The sequence below is a fragment of the Dasypus novemcinctus genome, chromosome 19, assembly GCF_030445035.2.
Source record: "Dasypus novemcinctus isolate mDasNov1 chromosome 19, mDasNov1.1.hap2, whole genome shotgun sequence".
NCBI classification, from domain to species: Eukaryota; Metazoa; Chordata; class Mammalia; order Cingulata; family Dasypodidae; genus Dasypus; species Dasypus novemcinctus.
Genome location: NC_080691.1, coordinates 21,923,860 through 21,945,610, shown reverse-complemented (window position 1 = coordinate 21,945,610; position 21,751 = coordinate 21,923,860). Strand labels below are relative to the sequence as shown.

The window sequence follows — 21,751 nt, the reverse complement described above, 5'->3', positions numbered from 1 at the left end:
AGTTCTGGATTCATCTAGACACTTTTGGATTCTCAGAAGAACTCTTCTGCTCTCATAGTCACCATCACTCTGTGACATGGTTCAGGAAGTCTGAGCTTTGGTTTCTCTTTCATAGAATTGAAGAACTAACCTGTGGTGGGATGGTTGAGCAGGTCCAGGAAGCCTTTGGAGAGACCATGACTTCTGTTGTGTCCTTGTGTGCTCGTTACCCTATTGCTTGTGCAAATAGCATTGGACTCTTATGTACAATACCATATACCAGGTAAGCAAACAAAGGCCTTTTATTGTATGTAAGCTATAGCGTGATAAAGTTCATTACCTAAAGTTTCCTTATTTATGAAGGAAATCGTCATCATAGAAAAGAAAACATTTTTATGTTTAATTATACAATTGTAGACTCATTGTAGAATCATTCTGACCTCTTTTATGTTACTTGACAACCTGAATCAAAGTTTGAGTTTCCTGAGGGCTGGTCAGTTGTATTTATTTCATACTCTTTCCCTTCTGCCCAGGAGTGAGGAGAAGTGTCTGGTACGCAGTGGCCTTGTTCAGCTCATGGATCGACTGTGTAGCTTGAGCAGTCAGACTGAGTCGAGCTCCAGTGAAAAGCAAACGAAGAAGCAGAAGGTGGCCACCATGGCCTGGGCAGCCTTCCAGGTGCTTGCCAACCGCTGTGTTGAGTGGGAAAAAGAAGAAGGTAAGAAGCAGAACTCCTTTGGAGAGCACATTGATTTCTTCTATAGATGTGTTTGTTTATTAAGTGTGTGCACTGGACGGGAGAAAAAAAGACTAAATTAAATTACATAACCAAATGGATGTAATCAGTTAATGATTTTCATCAGTATGGTTCTGTGAAAATGCACAAACTACACTATGATAGTAAATGCTGTACTAGAACCCTGGAGCAGGACAGTAACCCTGGGACATTGAGAAAATAGTTTTCATTTCTTTCTTGTCAACATGCAAGTAGTCTCCAAATACATAGTTTTATGAAATGATTTTTCAGGTGCATTTTCAAGGTGGTGTTTCTAAATTTCCAGTTACCAATTCAATTTAAAAGTAAACTTGAGGGATAATGTGCCCCTAATATCCAGGTCTGTCTGGGTAAGTACTTTGTAAATTTATCTGTTTATTCATTCACTATGCACGTTAATGCCTTGAGACCCTGTTATCTGCCAGGCAGAACATGAATAAGAACATTGTCCCTCCCTTTAAGAGACATGATCTAGTGGAAATAGAGCCATGAACAAATAATTGCAGTGTAATCAGTGCCATAATTGAGATGTATGCAGTGCTTGTGGGAGCATAGTGGGGATCCCGAAGATCAGTGGTGCCAGTGGTCAGGCAAAGCTGCCCAGAGAAGGTGACGTTTGAGTTACTCTTGAAGGGTAAAAAGGGCCTCCAGTCGGAATAAACAGGGTGGATAGGCTTAGGGATCCAAAAGAGCATAGGAATGTCAGGAAGGAACAAATAATTTGTTGTAGCTTTTTTCCCAGGCATGCTGGGGAGCTCTGAAACTACAGTATACATGGAATGATCTGGAAAGTTCTTTTGTTGTGTTTGAGGAGAGGTAGGGTATGAGCTAAAAATCAAGATATTTCATCACCAATAAAATGGTCATTTTCCCCTGTCAATCAAAGGAACCATTCCTTGGTTCCTTATGGATTATGTTCATTTTAATTAAGAATAATGTCTCCCTTCAACTTAATGATTCTTTCAAGCAACTATTACCTTTTCTATGTGCAAATCTTATCTAATGAAGAGGCACTAATTAGATAGTTAATGAATTTCTAAGCAAGATGAAGAACAATTAGGCAAGGGGAGGGCTTTACTATAGGGAGGCCAAGAGAGGGCCCCCCCCCACACACACAGCCCCTGTGGCTTCCTTCATTTGTCCCTGTGCTTTCTCTTTCTTTGACTCTGAAGGCGGCTCCACTGAGGCCGTGCACTCTGGTCTGGCGCGCCAGGTGTCTAGCCTTCTCACTAACCATCTCGCCCGCGCAACCGAGTGCTGTGGCAACCAGGCTGCTGGCAACGATGCTCTCCAGGATGTCCTTAGTCTTCTCAATGATCTGTCCAGGTATGGGAGGTCTAGCCCAGAGCTGGGGAGAGGGCTGGCTTTCCTCTTGGATTAATGTGGTGCCTTTGGGAGGTGCTTGTCTTTGGGAATATCTAAGTTAGTAGGCCATTTTGACTCACTTCTGCCTCAGGAAGATGATAGAGAATAAAGTCACTGAAACATACATAGTGTTTAGTTTCAAAACATGAGGCTTATTTGGGTGAGTATCAATATCATAGGGAAGCAGACTTGGCTCAATGGAGAGAGTGTCTTGCCTACCACATGGGAGGTCCACGATTCAAACCCCGGGCCCCCTGACCCGAGTTATGAACTGGCTCACGCACAGTGCTGATATGCGCAAGGAGTGCAGTGCCACGCAGAGATGTCCCCCATGTGGGGGAGCCCCACGTGCAAAGAGTGTGCCCCATAGGGAGAGCTGCCCAGCGCAAAAAAGTTCAGGCTGCCCAGGAGTGGTGCGCCACACACAGAGAACTGATACAGCAAAATGACACAACAAAAAGAGACACAGGGGAAGCAGACTTAGCCCAGTGGATAGGGCGTCCGTCTACCACATGGGAGGTCCATGGTTCAAACCCCGGGCCTCCTTGACCCATGTGGAGCTGGCCCATGTGCAGTGCTGTTGCGTGCAAGGAGTGCCCTGCCACGCAGAGGTGCCCCCCACGTAGGGGAGCCTCACACGCAAGGATTGCGCCCCATAAGGAGAGCCGCCCAGCGCAAAAGAAAGTGCAGCCTGCCCAGGAATGGCACTGCACACACACACAGCTGACGCAGAAAGATGATGCAACAAAAAGAAACACAGATTCCCATGCCACTGACAACAACAGAAGCAGACAAAAAGAAGAACACGCAGCAAATGGACACAGAGAACAGACAACTGGGGCAGGGGGGAAGGGGAGAGAAATAAATAAAATCTTTAAAAAAAAAGAGAGACACAGATTCCTGGTGCTACTGACAAGAATAGACATGGACACAGAAGAACACACAGCGAATGGACACAGAGAACAGACAACTGGGGTGGGGAGTAGGGCGGGGAGGGGAAGGGGAGAGAAAAAAACAAACAAAAAAGAATATCATAAAACAGCATATCATCATTTGCTTTAAAACTTTGCAGGCAGCAACTGCTAGCCTTTCAAATTGATGCAGTTGCATTCAGTAACCTAAAATCCTTATCCCCGTTTTAGCAAGAATAAAGAATAATCATTCACGGCCTGCAATTAGATTGCTTTCTTATGCTTTAAAGGAAAATATCCTGTGGTGGTTTTAATACCATCATGGATAAACCATGAGGCCCACAAAAGTTTGGTCCACATAAAGCAGCTTGGTACTTTTTGGCCTCTGCTGGACTACATGTTTCTTCTTAGTGAATTGAACAGGTAGGTCCAGCTGTGGAGATCCCTGAATGCTGAGGCTTGTCTAACACTGCATGATAGCTTTGGTCTTCTGACACTCTTTAAAAAGGGAATAAAAGACTAAAACTGGAAAGCTCCTGGTTTGAGTTTCTAAGTCTTGGTGCTTGGAGACTCACACTGAGCTATAGGCTCTCAAGTAAATATCAGAGATCAGGGAATTTTCAAAAATCTTTTTTTTTTTTTAAGTATTATTGCTCAATCATGAGTTCTCATCGATGTTTACAAGAAAACCTCAATTCTTCTTTATGAAGACATAGTGTTAAATCCATGTCTTCTTCCTGAAATCAGTTTCATCAGTTTGTTTAACCTCATCTAGGAGAGCTCTTCTAAATCTCTATAGATCAAAATTCTGAGTGTCATTTACCTTTCCTTCCTTCTGTTGCAGGAGTCACATAGGTAAAGCAATCCTGAGCCAACCAGCTTGTGTGTCCAAACTCCTCTCCCTGCTGCTTGACCAGCGCCCTTCTCCAAAGCTGGTGCTTATCATTCTTCAACTGTGCCGTGCAGCCCTCCCACTGATGAGTGTGGAAGACTGTGGGAATGTGGAGCTCCCACCATGGAGCTACTCCGTTCCCTCCTTAAACAGTGAGCAGGAAGATCCCAGCGACCCAGCTTCTAAGATCGCATCATTGCTCTTGGCAAAGCTGGCAGATTATGTGGTCCCAGGTAAAGAGCACCTGAATGACAGAACGTCATTTCCTGTGAACTGTCAGTCCAAGAGATTTAATTTGTCCATGATTGCGGCCACACTTCCTATGATAGAAGAGAAAGACAGAGAAGGGAGGGGGCCAAGGGAGAGAGAAAGGGAGGAAGAGAGATTCCAAGCCAGTGTTTTCACATGTAGGGAGCTATAGAAACAATACTGCAATTTTTCTGAATGGCCTTTTGCTTTTGCTTAAAGGATGTCAGACAGTTCTTTCTCCTACTGCTTCTGAACCTGACACTATATTGACAAAAACCAGTCCCAAGAACTCCTTAAAAGGAGATAAAGATCCTGGAGAAGAAAGTGAAGCTGTGGATGGCAAGCTCTCTATATTTATCCATAAGCGGGAAGATCAGTCATCCCATGAAGTTCTCCAGCCATTACTAAGGTGACTGAAATGATTATAATAGCTACTAGCCATCAGCCATGGCTCACTAAACGTGTTGCAGGCACTGTGCTAAATAAGCCCCTTATCTAGCTCATCTGACTCAGCCCCCATAACAGCCCTAGGAGGTAGACACTGTCGGTTTCACCCCTTGTTACACGTGAAGAAACTGAGGGAGAGCTGAAACCAAGCTTGGCCTTTCTGACTGTAGAACCCAGGCTCATAACTACAACTCCTTATTGTTCTCAAACCCAACAGAGGGCTGGAGCCCTGTTGAGAATTATTGTTTGTGACCAGTGGAAGTGTGACTAGGGTTTTGAGAAGGAATCATCCAGATTAGCTGTCAGTTATTGGCATCCTCCAGTCATCAGTAAATTTGGGGATACTATTGACTGTGAGGTGGAGAAATAAGAGAAATGTTTAAAGCTCTCATTCATTCAAGTATGAATGGTATGGTTGCACTACAAGGAAGCAAAAATATGATTATTGTCCAAATACTCCCAACCTATGGGGTCCTATTAGTGACAGCCCCAGCAACAGGAAGGCCTGCCACATGGCCCAAGGGAATTTACAACCGGTGTTTTTGTCTCAGATAGAGGAGTCCTCTCTTCAAATAAATGACTTGATGGTGATGTCATCCTCATAAGTAAATCCCTTATCTACCATTAGGGCAACTGAGAGGACTAATGGGAAAATGTGATAAACTAAGCAGGGTCAGGGCAGGTCAGTGTTTAGACAAAGAAATCTCTAAGAAACATTCTTGGGCATTGCAAAATGTCATGGTACAAATTTGATGAAAGATTTTTTGGAGACCCAGTTTTAGAAGTCTGGGAAAGCCAAATTATTACGAGAAAAAAATCCACTGTTCTATCGCACCAATGCACCAATTTCCTGTGTTGTTAGAGTTCCCTCACTGTGGGATTTAGATGTTAACTGAGTGCCTCCTGTGTGCCAGGCCGTCTGTTTATTTTAGGTGCCAGCCATTGTTTTTGTTCAGCTCTTTAGTTTGTGGTTTGTATATCATTTTGGGGTAAGCTATTAGATGTCACAACTCTAGAAACAACTGTTGCTTCAGGCCCCAAAAGTTCTGCAATTAAGCAATAATAAATCATCCTCTTTTTGACAAATTGAAAGTCTCACTGTGGATTTTAAAAGTCTGCTGAGCACTTAGTGATGTCCTGATCCTTCCTGGGCTGCCTCTCCTTTGACAACATCTGGAAGGCCCTCATCCGTCTTTGCCTTTCCTTTTCTCAGTAGCTCAGAAGGACGGCCCTTCCGACTTGGTACCGGAGCCAACATGGAGAAAGTGGTGAAAATGGATCGAGACATGACCAAGGTAACCCTAATATGGAGGAACCTGCTCTGACAAAACCCTGCTTAAAGAGCATTTGCCATACTTTAGGTTTTCAGGAGAAAATGTTTTTAAAATTACTTCAAGTCCCCACAAAAAGGCAGCATGAGAAATCAAGGTCAATGGTCAATGAAGCCATCTGAAAGAGAACTAGTTAAATTGTAAAAGAGAACTTTTAATTTTGACCTACAGATTTTTCTTTAGCTCTTTAAAGAAAGTGTTACAGCCTAAAAATAGTTTGAAAGTGAGAAGAGGTGAGAAGAGAATAATAGACAATAAGAAATAAAGACAAACTGCCCATAAAAATGTGAAAATATGCCCAGGTTCACAAAGAATTAAAGGAAGGGAATAAAAGCAACAGTAATATATCATTTTTCACCTGTCAGGTCAAGTTAAGAAAGATTCGTCATGCCCATTATTGTCAAAGCAAGGGAAAGCAGGCATTCTCAAGTATTCAGAGATAATCACACAAGCATGTTCACTGCAGTTTTGCCTGAGAAATCAAACAAAGTAGAATTCAGGTACTTATAAATAGGGGATTATTCATTAAGGAAATAGTTACATTCATATAATGAAATACTATGCAACAATAAATAATAATGAGGTAGATCTATATAATGATAGAAGAACATATTCAGGTTGTACAGAAAATTGATAAAAGCACATTGAAAAGTTGTGCATGGTGCAACCGCATGATTACATATCTTAGAATTTTTATGGGAAAAAAAAATTTAGAGGGCTAACAATTATCTCTGACTGGGTGAGGCATGGATTATCTGGAAATTTAGCTTTCTGCAAAGAATATCTCAAAGTTTAAATTTGTGAAAACGAGTCTGGATCGCTTTGGTAATTGGTGGGGGCGGAATAGATTTTTAAAAGCATGGTGCTGAGAAGAGTGGAATGAATATTCCAAATGTCTTTAAACTAACCTCCAGGGTGGCTGTTGTGAAGTGATTACAGAAGAGGCTGCAGCCGCTCTCCGGAAAGCAACCAAGTGGGCACAGTCAGGCCTCATCGTCAGCGTTGGGCCGCCTGTGGAATCAGTCAACACAGAGGCTGTGAGTGGACTGTCCACAGGTGACAAAAAGAAAACTGCCCAGACGTCCATTTGCCGAGAGAGGAACTCTGAACTTGCGAGGTAAAACCTTCCACAAGGTAGAACCTTTTCACGCTCTTCTCAGATTTACTTTTCTTCAAGAGTTGTTTTTGTTTTGTTTTGTTTTGTTTTGTTTTTTGAGGTACCAGGGATTGAACCCAGGACCTTGTTCATGCAAAGCAAGCGCTAAACCACTGAGCTACACCTACTCTGCAGATTTACTTTTTAAAGTATTCTGGCTTTTTTTGTGGGGGGGGGGGCGTGTTAACTTTATACCATTCTCTTGACTTGCTGGAACTGAGTACTGAGAGCTTAAAATTAAACCTACGTGTTGTAGTGATTGCTTTCAAAGTGGTGTCTAGGGTCAGCAAGTGACAATCATCTAGGTAGGTCTGAAGCTAAAATTAAGAGCATGGAGGTACTCCTGGCTGGGTGGACACTTAGAGCCAGGGTATTTTTCTGAGAACATCCACGACCAGGAATACCAGTTGCATTATTTTTTGAGTTTTTATAAATTCTACTCATTACCCTTCCTTCTTTCAACCATGTACGTAAACTTCTTTCCAGGAATGGAAGGGATGAATGACTGTTGCCTCTGGGAAGTTTGTGCAAGATGTTTTGTGCTTGCAAGCCAGGAGAAGGTCTTTCCTTGATCCTGATGACCTGTGCAATAAGAAGTTTTGAGGTCCACTGTTTCAGAAGATTCTTCAGATAACAGAAAGAATATGAGACATGATTTCTTCCTAACAATAATTTAGGTTTTCTTTGTCTCAGACAAAAAAAATCCACATTTTCTTGTATACATAGAAAATGTTCTCTCTGAAAGCCACTTCTCTGCATTCTTAACAGTTGCTAGGCACCGACCATTTTCCATGTTGACACTTGCAGGACCGATCCCGTCCGACCCTTTATCAGTGGGCATGTGGCAAACAGCATGGCTGCAGAAGTGATTGCCTTGCTTCACAGCTTGCTAATGGCACCTGAATCAAATGCTGCTCAAATATGGACCACGACAGCAGAAAAGGTTCGTGCAGTGTTGCTGCTTCACTGAGGAAGTGAGGAGGACACTCATGTTCTTTTGCAGTATTTAGATCATGCCTAGCAAGGGGCATTGTAATAAAGAGAAAGTTTTCAAATTGGCCAGACATAACTGCTAACTGTTTTTCCCCTGAAATTTGCTTTTGATTTAGCAGTTTTTTGTTAACCTGTGTCTCCTGTGGCCACCAGTTCCAATTTTTGCAGAAGACAGGACAGTCCTCTTTGGGAAAGAATGGCAGTCCTTGTTTCTTTGTCTTGCTTGTGTTAGGTTGGAAATCATCCCACCTTGGTTTATTGGGTCCATTAGATGTACTTACTAAGTCCTAAGGTTGGCCTCTGTATGATTTAAACTATCCTAGGTGCTCTGTCAGTAATATATCATTGCAAACAGCAGTCCAGCTTCCTGAAAACTAGAAATCTGCAATTATTCCCCCTTTCCCAAAGTCCTTTGTCAAGTTGAATTCCTTACAACATATCTTTAAGGTAATCGGGTATTAAGATGTAGGCAGTATGTAGTGATGGTTTTCCTTCAGATAAATGATTGCTTTATTTTAGGGGTTTTATTAGCAAGCATAGTGTTTGATTCTCCCATATTTTGAAGTTGTGCATTTCTATTTCTGTTAGATTACATAAGGCAAATATAGGCAAAATGCCACTGCTTCTACCCTGATAGTTATTTGGTCCCTCTCCTATCCAGAGTTCCTTCAAAGCATAGGACCTGGACAGTGTTTTAAGCACACCATTATCCTTGCTATTAAAACACCTGAAGCTTTAACTCCTGATGCGTGGGCTGCTGCTTATATTTAGGTTCTGTCTCGTGCACTGATGTATATTCCACAATTGGGGAAATATGCAGAAAGCATTCTGGAAAATGGCAGCAGCAGTGGCAGAAAACTCGCCAAACTTCAGAGAATTGCCCGACAGGCCATAGCTGCCCTGTGTGCACTTGGAGGCTTCAAAGAGACAATCAAGATAGGGTCTGAAGTTCAGGTAAGCATCTTCCTTTATTTTCCCTAAGACCATTGCTTTCCCCCATCCATTGATTACTTGGTCATCTCTAAGACAAGTATTATCCACCAAGTTGAGCAAAACTTGTTCCTTCAAGCTAAATAAGGAATCAAACTCATGAATTCTAAAATTCACACTGTGCTACAAATTATTCATTACTGAATTGAAAATGTAGTACTATGTAATGTTATCTAAATTACTTGTGATTTTCAGTGTCATTAATATCGGCAATATTTTAGAATTGAGAGTTGGAGATGATAGCATGTTATGATCAACTTGCCATTAGGTTTCAGGACCTATTATTTGAGTTCATATCCAGGGTTTGGCATCTTCATTACAATGAACTATGACTATAGTGCCGATAATGACAGCTGTAAATTTACTCTTCCCACTTGTCGCATGAGATAACTACTTATCCCCTCAGAGCTGGTAGGTGGTGCTAATCCATCTCTGTCTCTAGGTTTTAGGTAGAGGAATCTCAGGAAGTGTCGGAGTAGTGGCTTCCATCAATGAACAGGAAGGTATAGCTACAGTCAGATTCCCACCCATAGACTGTAGAAAGACTTCGCAAGCATCAGACACATTGACTATTCCATTGTCTAGACTTTGTGTTCCAAGATCAGAGGTAAGGTGATTTTTAAATGCATCATAAAAGGTCACTTCAAGCAGTGACTATATTGTCATGAATAATATGCACATACATGCACAGTATAGAAGCACAAATACTTGGTTATCTTAAATTTTACTTGTGATGTATGTTTATGTATTTGTTATAAGTATTTAATGGTAATGTGTGTGAAAATTTTCCTCTAGATGACAAAATTCGTGTCTTTGTGAGTTAGGAATATTCTACAATATATTGTGTTTTTAATTGTTTTGCAGTTTTCTGTGTGGTGATTTTATTTTTTTTTTAACTGAAAATTTGAGAATTAACTCCAGATAATAATAACACCCTCATTTCTTATAAACTAACTACTTGAATTTAACTTTTTGCCATGCCCCACCACCACCACCACCATCAGGCATTGCCTCTTCATAAACTGTCCATTACTGAGAAGGTAGTACAGGCAGTCCAGTCCATGTTGCTTCCTCAGGAGGGAAGTCTCTCTATTCATACCTCACTTCCTGCAACAGGAGATGGGTCAGCTCCTGTGATGGCAGTCGTTCGGCTCCTGGCTGAAATAAGAACAAGGTGAGCACCCTCCAAAGACCCTCTGATGTGCTGAGGCAATACAGGTGACAGAGGCAGGAGTCCTTGGTGGGCCCCGCCACCTCGGGCGTAGTGGGTCCACAGCCTAAAGCACAGGCCATACAGAGTACCATAAACAATTCTTTTGTTATATGTTTACTACAGTTTGTAGCATTCCCCCAATCTGCACTTCAAAATAAAATTTATTTGTTCACCTAAGAAAATAAACAAACAATTGAAATGGATATGTTGGACACATACATAAGGCTCCAGTGAGTAGCTTTGGTAAAAGAAGGTTGTTCTAGTGCAGAAATTCTTTGGTCACTAAGGCTTTTATTTTATAAATGGTTTGGGCCGTATCAATGCATATCTGATTCATCACTTTACAAACCAATGATGGAAAAACTAGGAAATGTTCACAGGTGTCAGTATTGAGAAGGAAAACATCTCTCTCCCTGCATATACATTTGTTTACCATTAAACAGTAGTAATGAGTTAGGGTATTTTTGTTTTTGTTTTTGACAATGGCATTTTTCAGAACGGTCTTCTCTGACATATTTTGAATCAGGTGAGGGAGCTTAGCATACAGATTTCCCAAGCTTTTGGAACCCTTTTGTTCCTAGAGCACTAATCTTGTCCATGATGTGTAGTTTAGGGAAAAGCTTTTAAGAGAGGGTGCTAATTTCTCACCTGGCACTGTGGGTCTCCATTTAATGAAGATGGCAACCATTTGTCCCTTTTCTGATGGTCCACATATCAGCAGCTATTACTGTATGGGAAAAGAGAACTTATTTATGTATTCCAAACCAGTCCAGCTCAGAAAAAGCAAGAGGAATGGGTAGTTGAAACTTGTGTAAATTGGGGGACAAATGTGACTGAAATGTTTTTTCACAGTTGACTTTGAAGAGAATTTACATTGATGACTTTGAAATGTTGTAAATCTTTTAATATTAAGAGCATGCCTGGTTATGGCCCAGCTGTTAGAAGACAGCTTGTTTTGTGAAGAATTCATACAACAATGTCCAGCAGCTGTTGAAGTTCTTAACCTAGTAGCCCAGGAATGCAGTGCTGGTAAGTCCCTGTTATTTTCCTTGCCACCGTACTTTTATTGAGTTTTTCAGTGTGCATGGAATTTCATAATGGAAAGTTAACTGTTTTCATGCACATACAACTCAAACAACTAAACTCTTAGGGCATTTATCACAACTCACTTTCATCCTAGATCTGCAAATGTAAATAAAACACTTTTAAAATTTGCTGAAGTGAAGTCAGCATTTTTCATTTAACTTTAGGACCATGTCGCTGTTATCTTTGCTGCATTCATATTAATCCATTGGTTTCATGTCCCTATTAGAATTGTTTATGACCTGTGCTTTGGGATGGCATATACTTTTGCCATTGGCTACACTTGAGTTCAAAGTCAAGAGTTTGCACTAATATCCACCTTGAGATTTTGTGTGTGTATGTGTCTATGGAAAAATTCAAATACAAAAATAAGGAAACTGATGTAATGAACCCCCATTTTTCCAGTTTCAACAGTTACCAACTTATCACCAACCCTGTTTCATCTATCCAGGGGCACCTGGATAGATTTTTAAACAAATTCCATATACTGTCTTATTTAATCCATAAATATTTTAGTTTGTATCTCTTCGAAATAAGTATTCAAATAATAACCACACACAAAAAAGAAACAAATAGTAACCACAATACCATTATCAATCTAAAAAATTAACAGTAATTCTTTAGTATTATTAAATATTTAGTCAGTATTCTAATTTCTAATTTTCTCTTAAAGATTATACTTATTCTTACATTTGTTTTTTTGAGTCAGGATCCAAATAAAGTCCACACATTATGATTTGTTGCTATGTTTTCTAAGTTTCTTCAAAAATATAGATTCCCCCTCATGTTCTTTTTCTTTTTAAGAATTATTTATTTTATTTATTTCTCTCCCTTTCCTCTTCCCTCCCCCCTCTCCAGTTGTCTGTTCTCTGTGTCCATTTACTGTATGTTCTGTGTCTGCTTGTATTCTTGTCAGTGGCACTGGGAATCTGTGTCTCTCTTTTTGTCGTTGTTGAGTCATCTTGCTGCATCAGCTCTCCGTGTGTACAGCACCATTTCTGGGCAGGCTCGACTTTCTTTCACGCTGGGCGGTTCTCCTTACAGGGCTCACTCCTTGCGTGTGGGGCTCCTCTACGCGGGGGACACCCCTGCGTGACACGGCACTCCTTGCACGCATCAGCACTGCACGTGGGCCAGCTCCACATGGGTCAAGGAGCCCTGGGTTTGAACCGTGGACCTCCCATGGATAGGCGGACGCTCTATCCGTTGAGCCAAGTCTGCTTCCCTCTTTTTTTTTTCCAAAAATTTATTTATTTATTTAATTCCCTTCCCTCCCTCGGTTGTCTGTTCTGTCTGTCTATTTGCGGCATCTTGTTTCTTTGTCCGCTTCTGTAGTCGTCAGCGGCACGGGAAGTGTGGGCGGCGCCATTCCTGGGCAGGCTGCACTTTCTTTCACGCTGGGCGGCTCGCCTTACGGGGCGCACTCCTTGCGCGTTGGGCTCCCATACGCGGGGGCACCCCTGCGTAGCAGGGCACTCTTTGCGCACATCAGCACTGCGCATGGGCCAGCTCCACACGAGTAAAGGAGGCCCGGGGTTTGAACCGCGGACCTCCCATATGGTAGAGGGACGCCTTAACCACTGGGCCAAGTCCGTTTCCCTCCCTCTTTTTTTTTTTTTTTTCCCTTGTAATTTATTTGTTGAATTCCCACAGCCTGGATTTTGTTGATTGTATTCGCAGCAGTGTATTTAACATGTTTTGAACTCACTCTTCCTATAAGTTGGTAGTTGACCTGGGTGTTTTTAAGTAAAAATTTATTCTTTGTTCCCAAGGATATAATTGGTACATACGTGAAATTGTTCACAATTAGATTAGCTTTCTTCCAATGTACTGGTACCAGCATTTTCACAAACTGTAAGGAAGAAATGGATATCTTTAATTTCCTTAATGATTTTAGTTTTATTTTCTGTATTACTTTTTATGTCTCATACCATCTGCATTTCTAGTAGCTCTCTAATCACTTTTCTGCCCCTAAATTTTTCCTCTTTTACACTGTGGTGATTTCTTTTGGTTGGTTTTTTATTTTTAATTTGTACTCCTTCTGTATCTGATTAACTTCTCAAATCTCCTTCTTCTGAGAAGAGCAGTCCTTTGGATCCAGCAGAAGCTCCAGCTGGAAGATCCAGGAATGGTTCATAAACCTCAGAGAGACTCTGAAAATAGAGAAAAAGAACAGAAGAAAAGGAGTTTGTTAGGCTTCTAGGGTGAAATTACACATGACTATATTTTTGCCCATAATTTAATTGATTTTGTATTTATAATAGGTCCTTAGGCCACTGCCTTTGCTTATTAATATTTTTAGCTGAGATTCCATTCTAAGACATGCTTTGACTGATTTTAGCAGGGGTGTAATTTGCTGAATTAATCACTTGCTTTTGTGTAGGACTCATTCTGGGTATCCTCTTTTGTAATTTTTATAGAATAAAGGGATCTTAAGCTGTGACATTAATGTTGGCTCTTCATGTACAAGCTAAGATTTGTAATAATATAGAGCAGCGGTCTCTAATGTTTTTGATCATGACCCGCCTAACTATTTCTCCTAGTGGCAAAGAACTCCATGGTAACAGATTTGGAAAGAAACATGTAGGGACCCTTACTAGTACAAAGGGAAGACTGGGCTTGTGCTCATTGATTTATATTCTAAAGTAGTCCCTATGTGAAGTTTGAAGGTCCTTAATAACTCACTGATTAGGTTACCCAAAAGAGCTCTGAGGTTTAAAGTAAATATAAAAGCTTGTGGACTCCTGAGTCAATTCACCTGTAGTCAAAGAGAAAAACCTGCATTTTGGGATTGCTTTGCAACACCAGTGGCTTCTTAAAGCCAACACATGGGACTTAGATTGTGCTTGGGAGAAACACTATTTAATAAATGAGATTCAAGATGGGGGATAGAGGAGGAAGAGTTATTTGCTTTCTGTTTTCTAATGTATTAAATTTTAAAATTTCATACATGAAAATGTCATGAAATTTTTAGGCAATAATATATTGACTCTAAATTTTTTAAAAAATATTTTAGTTGATTCCTACTATTTTTTTTAATGTAATCTGGGGTGAATTAAGTGGCAGGCTTCTCCATTGTAATAGTAACTCACTCATACCTAAATTTTGTAGCTTATCCCATGCAAGGAAAAGAGTACCTAATTCTAGTTGGTCTAGGAAGATAATACTACAGAGTTTTTTCCCTTGATGAAATATTCCTGAGAAGTCAGTTGGAGCCCTTGACTGAAATAGCAGAGGAAGCAGATTTTGAAACTAAAGAAAAGGTGCATAGAAACCAAAAAAAGTTCTCACTTTTACTTTGCACTCTTACAGAAGGTAGGATCTCCTGGTTTTAGCTATCTGCTTTTCTCCCTACTTCCTAAATATAAGCATTCATGTGCCAGAGGTTCTCAAACTTTGGCGGTTCATAAGAACTTACCTCAGAAACATGTTTAAAATGCTTCCCAGGCTCCACCAGAATCGAAATCCGCAAGTCAAGGGTGGGCCCAGGCGGCTGTGACACAGGTGGCCCTCCATCCTCACTTGAGGAAACACTGCCCTGAGTTTTGTCCTGACCCACCTCTCTTACGTGCCCTTCTGTGTTTTTCTGGCGTGCGCAGCACCCCTCCAAGCTCCTGGTACTCTTGGAAGTGTCCCATCAGCCTCTTATAGATAGGATACTTTTTAAACCAAAGTCATTATTGACCCTGGAGCCAGCTCTCCTTTTCAACTCTATTTCGGTTAACACTAAAACTACTTTTTTTAATTAAAGAAATTGTGAATTTATAAAACAATCATGCATGCCATTCAAGATTCCCATACATTGCCCTGCTACCAGCACCTACACTAAGACTATTTTTTTGATACTCAGTCGGTCAAATTTGATGCCTCTCTTCTGGCTCTCCACATCCAATCACTTGCCATATCTGATTCTTCCTTTGAAATACTGCTGAATTTATATCCTCTTTCCCATTTTTAGTACTCCTTAAGTCAGGTCCTTTTTACCTCATGTTTAGACATATGCATTATTCTCCTTTTCTTCCTGCCCTTTGACTTCTCACGTTGTCATCACAGTAACCTTCCTGGAGCCTGATTTGAGTGGCTTATTTTCAGAGCATGGAGTTATCACTGAGTGACTGACTCTCCTGTGCCTGGTTACTGATACAAAGTTGGCATTTATCATTTGGAATGGGTCAGTTCCAAGTAAATGGGTCATAGTAACGCATAACCACAGTTAGTTCTGGTGACTACATGTGACCGTGACCAAAGAAAAATCAGTCTTTTCTTTCTTGAATTGGAAGTATAGGCACTTTTTATTCTCACACTAGGTACTCTCAAATCTCCTCTTACTTTAAACCTGCTTTGTAGCAAATATGCCTCAGTTCTCTCAAATAGCCCCGCCTTCTTTCTCACCTAAGAATTGTTTTATTTTAAATAAAATTTTATTGAAGTATATCATTTATACATGAACATAAACAATAAGTGTATAGTAAAAGTTGTGAACTTACAAAGCAAACATGCATATCATCCTACAGGGTTCCCATACATCACCCCACCACCAACACCTTGCATTGCTGCAAAACGTTTGTTACTATGAAATAGCATCATCACAGTATTACTACTAACTATATCCCATATCTTTTATTTGGTGGAGTTTTTCCCCCAGCCCACCCAATTATTAATACCCTGTATTAGTATTATAAATTCATTATAGCTCATGAGAGAATTTTTAATAATTGTCTTGTTAACCACAGTCCATCTTCCACCACTGGATTCCCTGTGTTATATAGTCCCATGCCTTGTATAATGAATTCAAAGTGTACACTCAGTGGCTCTCATTTTCATCACAGAGTTGTGCTGTCGTCACCTCTGTGAATTTTAGAACGTTTTCATTATTCCAAAAGGAAAAATCCCATGTCTCCTTATACCTCCCTATTGTTGTCCCTTAGAGTTGATACCATATCTTCTTTGCCATAGCTGCAAAAATACTGAAATATTACTGAGCTATCTTCCATAAGTTACCTTAGTTGTAATTTTCCTATGTATCACCATATTCTTAATACTTTGTAAAAGAAGAACATTCTATAGCTATACTGTTAACCATGGTCTTCAACTACCACTGAAATCACTATGTTGTATATACCCTAGATTATTCTCTAGTTTCCTTTCAGTTGACATTTACGTCCAGAAACTATCCCTCTCAGCCACAATCACATTTATAAATCGGCATTATTAGTTATACTCACTAAGATGTATTACCATCAACTCTATTCATTTCCATACTTTTACAGTAAACCTTTTTAAAAAGTCCCATGACCCACTGGGTGGAATGTGGGAGAGCGTGGGCTATGGTGTGGACCATTGACCATGAGGTGCAGCGGTGCTCAGAGATGTATTCACCAAATGCAATGAATGTCTCATGATGATGGAGGAGATTGTTGTTATGGGGGGAGGAGTGGAGTGAGGGAGGTAGGGGGTATATGGGGACCTCATATTTTTTGAATGTAATATTAAAAAAATAAATAAAGACCAAAAAGTCTGCATACACCGAGCACCAACTCCCCTGCCTAAGAATTGCTTTCACCTTGTTATTTGCTATTATTCCACTTATCTGTATTGAAATAGCTCTGTAAAACTTACCTCTGGTTGATGATAAAGATGTTGTTGCAGGTGTTATTCATTAATCAGTGTTCTAATTATGAGGTCGCTTGGAATAATTTGTTACATCTTTGTAACAAAAAATATTTGAAGTGTTTATTAAGAATAGTCCACTCTCCGGGAGCGGGTACAGCTCAGGCCTTGGGCATTCCCCTCCCATGTGGGTAGTCCCAGGTTCCTTTTCCCCACGCCTTCTGGGGATGGCGAGCAAGCAGTGAGCAGACAGACAAGAGAACCATCTGGGGGAGGGGAGGATAAATTGCAAAAAATGAAGAAGTTAAAATCTTTTTAAAAAATAGTCCACTCTTCATGACTAGCTTGCTTTTATCTAATGCACATTGTGAATCCCGTTGCTGATCAGTTTCCATCTGAGATTTGGCCACTGAGCTCAGCTCTATACTTGTGCCCCCAAGTGTAAAAGACACCACCACGGCACACACTTTGTGGCCTGGCCTCACTCCTGGCTCCACTTTGGCTGTTTTCTCTTTGAATCTTTCTTACCTCCTTCTAACTCACATCATCATTATGCCTCTTACATAGGTTTTCTCTCAGGTGTCTTTATGTGTCTGTATGTATGGTATGAATGAATAAATCTTTCTCACTATCATCCTAAACAAACCCTATGCTCTTTATTTGATAGACTACATTTTAGTCCTCCTAAGACAGCTTTTCTTTTGATTGAGATATAATTAATATACTATAAAATTCACTCTTTTAAAGGGTACAATTCAGCTGGTTTTTAGCCCATTCACAAAGTTATGTAGTCCTCACCACTAATTCCAGAACATTTTCATCCCCCCCCCAGAAGAAACGCTGTGCCCATTAGCAGTCACTCCCCATTCCCCACCCCCACCCCAGTTCCCAGCAACCGCAACTTTCTATCTCTATGGATTTGCCAGTTGACATTTCATTTAAACTGAATCAGACAATATGTGACCTTTTGTGGCTGGCTTCTTTGACTAGACATACTGTTTTCAAGATCCAGCCATGTTATATCATGTAGCAGAATTCTATTCCTTTTTATGGCTGAATACCTTTCCACAGTATGGACATAACTATATTTTATCCATTCATCAATTGATAGACATTCGGGTTGTTTCTACTTTTGGGCTATTTTGAATAATTCTGTTTTGAACATTCATGCACAAGTGTTTATGTGGACATATGTTTTCAGTTCTCTTGGATGTAAACATAGGAATGACATTCAGTTATCTTGGGTGAATACCCAGAAATGGCATATTCCTAGGGTCATATGGTAACTTTATGTTTAACTTTTTGAAAAATTACAAAACTGTTTTCCAAAGTGGCTACACTATTTTACATTCCCACCAACAATGTATGAGGGGTCCAATTACCTCTACATCCTCCCCAACACTTGTTATTGTCTGTCTTTTTTATTATAGCTATCCTAGTTGATATGAAGTGGTATCTCATTATGGTTTTGATTTGCATTTCTCTGACCACTAATAAGGTCAAGCATCTTTTCATGTGCTTATTGGCCATTTATATCTCTTCTTTGGAGAAATGTCTATTCAAATCCTTTGTCCATTTTTAATTGGCTTTTCTTTTTGTTGTTGAGTTGTAAGAGTTCTTTACAGATTCCAGATACTAGTCCCTTATCAGATATGATTTACAGATATTTTCTCCCATTCTGTGAGATCTTTTAACTTTTTTGTTAGTGTCTTTAATGCACAAAAGTCTTTAATTCTGACAAATCCCTGTTTATCCAGTTTGCTTTTGTGGATCGTGCTTTTGGTGTCAGGTCTAAGAAACTTGCCAAATCCAAGGTCGTGAAGACTTACACCTATTTTTTTCTTCTAAGAGCTTTCTAGTTTTAGCTCGTACATTTAGGTTTTTGGTCCTTTTGGAGTTAAGTTTTATATGTGCTGTGAGGTACTTCTAGACAGCTGGCATTTCAGTGTTCTAGACCTTTTCTCATAGTGCCAAGCCACTCAGAATTCCCTTCTTTGCTTATTGGTATCATGTCTACTCTGCAATTTAACTTAGCATTGTCTTTATTATGCCTTTTTGGATCCTGGCATGAAGGCATCTCTCATTCATCTGTGCCTGTGCTTGTACCTCATACCACACAGTCATATACTACAGCCTTGTACTATATTCTTTCTTCTCTGTGTGTATGTCTCATCTCCCTTTCAAGAGTGTAAGACTCCTGACTGGGGCAGGGGCTTTGGCTCATATATCTTTGTATTCTCCAATATCTAGCAATGCACCATGTTAGTGAAGGTGTTCAATAGGTATTTGATTTTTTCAAAACATAAGCTTAGATGATCAGAATAACAGCTTTCATTTGTTGGATGATAAGAATAATAACTTCCATTTCTTGAGTGTTTACTGTGTCCAGATACTTGGCTAAGGCATTATTTCATCTCATCTTCACAAGGCAAAGCTACTATTAAACCCCCATCTTGTAAGATGGTAAATACTGGGTAATGGAGCCAGGTTCTAAATCCAGGTAGCCCAACTCCAGGTCCCATGCACTTGACCATATTGCTATGCCAGTGGGCTACGTGTAATAGACAAAGATGCCTCATGTTACTTACTCTTTTGTAAAACTGTGAATAATCTTTCTAAGTGTATTTTATTGCTTTGACCATACTCCAAAAGAGTTGAGACCTATTTTTCAGGGGTCATGGGAGTTATTTCATGGATTCTGCGTCTACCCTCCAGGAGAGCGCCTTGCAGTTGTGGAAGTGCAGTGTGAACGCCTGAGGATGCTCTATCGGGACTGTGCTCGGCCACCTCCACCCCCACTGCAGGCCGATCGCAGACAGGTGAGCCTTCTGATCTGCAGACCTGCCACGCTGCAACACGTGCCATATGAGTAACCATCATTAAACACGCACAGCAGTACGTTAATAAAGTTGAGAAGGAGGACTTCAAAAGCCACTTGGGGGTGTAGTGTCTACAAAGACATGAAATCATCTCTGAGTGTCAAAGCCCATTGATTTGGCATTCTGAATATTGGAAATGTATAGCAAAGGAGCAGAACTCATTGATTTGTGAAGAATTTTTTTATGTTATCAAAGACAGAAAAAGGAAGTTTAAAAAAATGTAGATCTGTGATCTCTTTCATTATAATAAGTATATATAGAGTATGAGAGAAATAGTGATCAAAAAACAAATGTGGGGAAGCAGGTGTGGCTCAAGCAAATGGGCTCCTATCTACCATGTAGGAGGTCTAGGGTTCAATACCCAGGGCCTCCAGGTGAATGCACACTGGCCTGTGTGGCAAGCTTGCCCAGACAGAGTGCTGGCCTGTGTAGAGTGGTGCCCCGTGCAGGAGCACTGCCCCACACAGGAGCTCTGCCCCGAACAGGAGTGCTGGTCCACGCTGAGAGCTGATGCAGCAAGAACACTCAACAAAAAGAGACACACAATAAGAGATGTAGCAGGAAAGTGGACTTTGCCCAGTGGTTAGGGTGTCCGCCTACCACATGGGAGGTCCGCGGTTCAAACCCCGGGCCTCCTTGACCCGTGTGGAGCTGGCCCATGCGCAGTGCTGATGCACGCAAGGAGTGCCCTGCCATGCAGGTGTGTCCTCCACATAAGGGAGCCCCACGTGCAAGGAGAGCGCCCCATAAGGAGAGCCGACCAGCGCGAAAGGAAGTGCAGCCTGCCCAGGAATGGCGCTGCACACACGGAGAGCTGATACAACAAGATGATGCAACAAAAAGAAACAGATTCCTGGTGCCACTGATAAGGATAGAAGCGGTCACAGAAGAACACACAGCGAATGGACACACAGAGAGCAGACAATGGGGGGAAGGGGAAAGAAATAAATAAAAAATAAATCTTAAAAAAAAAAAAAGAAAAAAAAAGAGAGATGCAGCAGACCAGGGAGCTGAGGTGGTGCAAGAGAATGATCACCTCTCTCCCACTCCAGAAGGTCCCAGGATCAGTTCCTGGAGCTGCCTAGTGAGAATATAAGCAGACACAGAACACCATACAGTGAATGGACACAGAGAGTGGACAATGGAGAGGGGAGGGAGAAATAAATCAATCTTTTAAAAAAACAAAAACACACAAATGTGACAAAACGCTAAAATTGGTGCATCTGTGAATGCTCATAGCAGCATTATTCATAGTAGCTCCTAAGTGGAAACAACCAAATGTCCATCAGCTGATGAATGAATAAACAATAGGTGATACAGCTATACAATGGAACTAATACATTCCCAAACATGGATGAGCCTCAAAAACATCATGCTAAGTTAAAGAAGACAGTCACAAAAGGCCATACATTTATGATTCCATTTATATGAAATATCCAAAATAGGCAAATCAATAGAGACAGAAAGTAGATTAGTGATTGTCAGGGGTTTGTGGCGAAAGGGTTGTGGGGGAGTGACTGCTATGCTAACAAGGTATGGGGTTTCTTTTAGTGGGGAAAAAAATGATCCAAAGTTAGATGGTAGTGAGGGGGCACAACCCTGGAATATACTTTGAAAACATTGACGTGTACACTTTAAATGGGTGAATTACATAGTATATGAATTTTATCTCAAGCTATTTTTAAAAGGTGATGTGGAGGCTTCAGTCCTACTGTCAGCCTGACCGTGCCTGTGAGGTGGCCGTGGAAGCCATGGGATGTTCAGGGCTAGCTCAGTCCTCGTCGGGGAGGCCCAGGAAGAAAGCCACACACTGGCCCGAGACTGCCCCTCCTCCTCAGCTTACAAAGATAGAAAGGGAAAGTTGAAGGTTGCAGGCTC

The 21,751-nt window shown here is 40.9% G+C and overlaps 1 protein-coding gene across 6 annotated transcripts in view; it reads left to right on the top strand.

Annotated features, from left to right (window-relative positions):
• The window catches only part of HECTD4 (HECT domain E3 ubiquitin protein ligase 4), a 241,111-nt gene that overhangs the window by 169,107 nt on the left and 50,253 nt on the right, over nt 1-21,751 (top strand). For all 6 annotated transcript variants that reach the window (XM_058280989.2, XM_058280990.2, XM_058280988.2 and 3 more), the window contains 13 exons: nt 116-262; nt 513-697; nt 1,927-2,080; nt 3,875-4,155; nt 4,391-4,580; nt 5,832-5,913; nt 6,864-7,066; nt 7,913-8,048; nt 8,870-9,052; nt 9,531-9,695; nt 10,093-10,262; nt 11,215-11,330; nt 19,710-19,813. In XM_058280989.2, the coding sequence (XP_058136972.1) occupies nt 116-262; nt 513-697; nt 1,927-2,080; nt 3,875-4,155; nt 4,391-4,580; nt 5,832-5,913; nt 6,864-7,066; nt 7,913-8,048; nt 8,870-9,052; nt 9,531-9,695; nt 10,093-10,262; nt 11,215-11,330; nt 19,710-19,813 (2,116 nt within the window). The remainder of the gene's footprint in view (nt 1-115; nt 263-512; nt 698-1,926; nt 2,081-3,874; nt 4,156-4,390; nt 4,581-5,831; nt 5,914-6,863; nt 7,067-7,912; nt 8,049-8,869; nt 9,053-9,530; nt 9,696-10,092; nt 10,263-11,214; nt 11,331-19,709; nt 19,814-21,751) is intronic.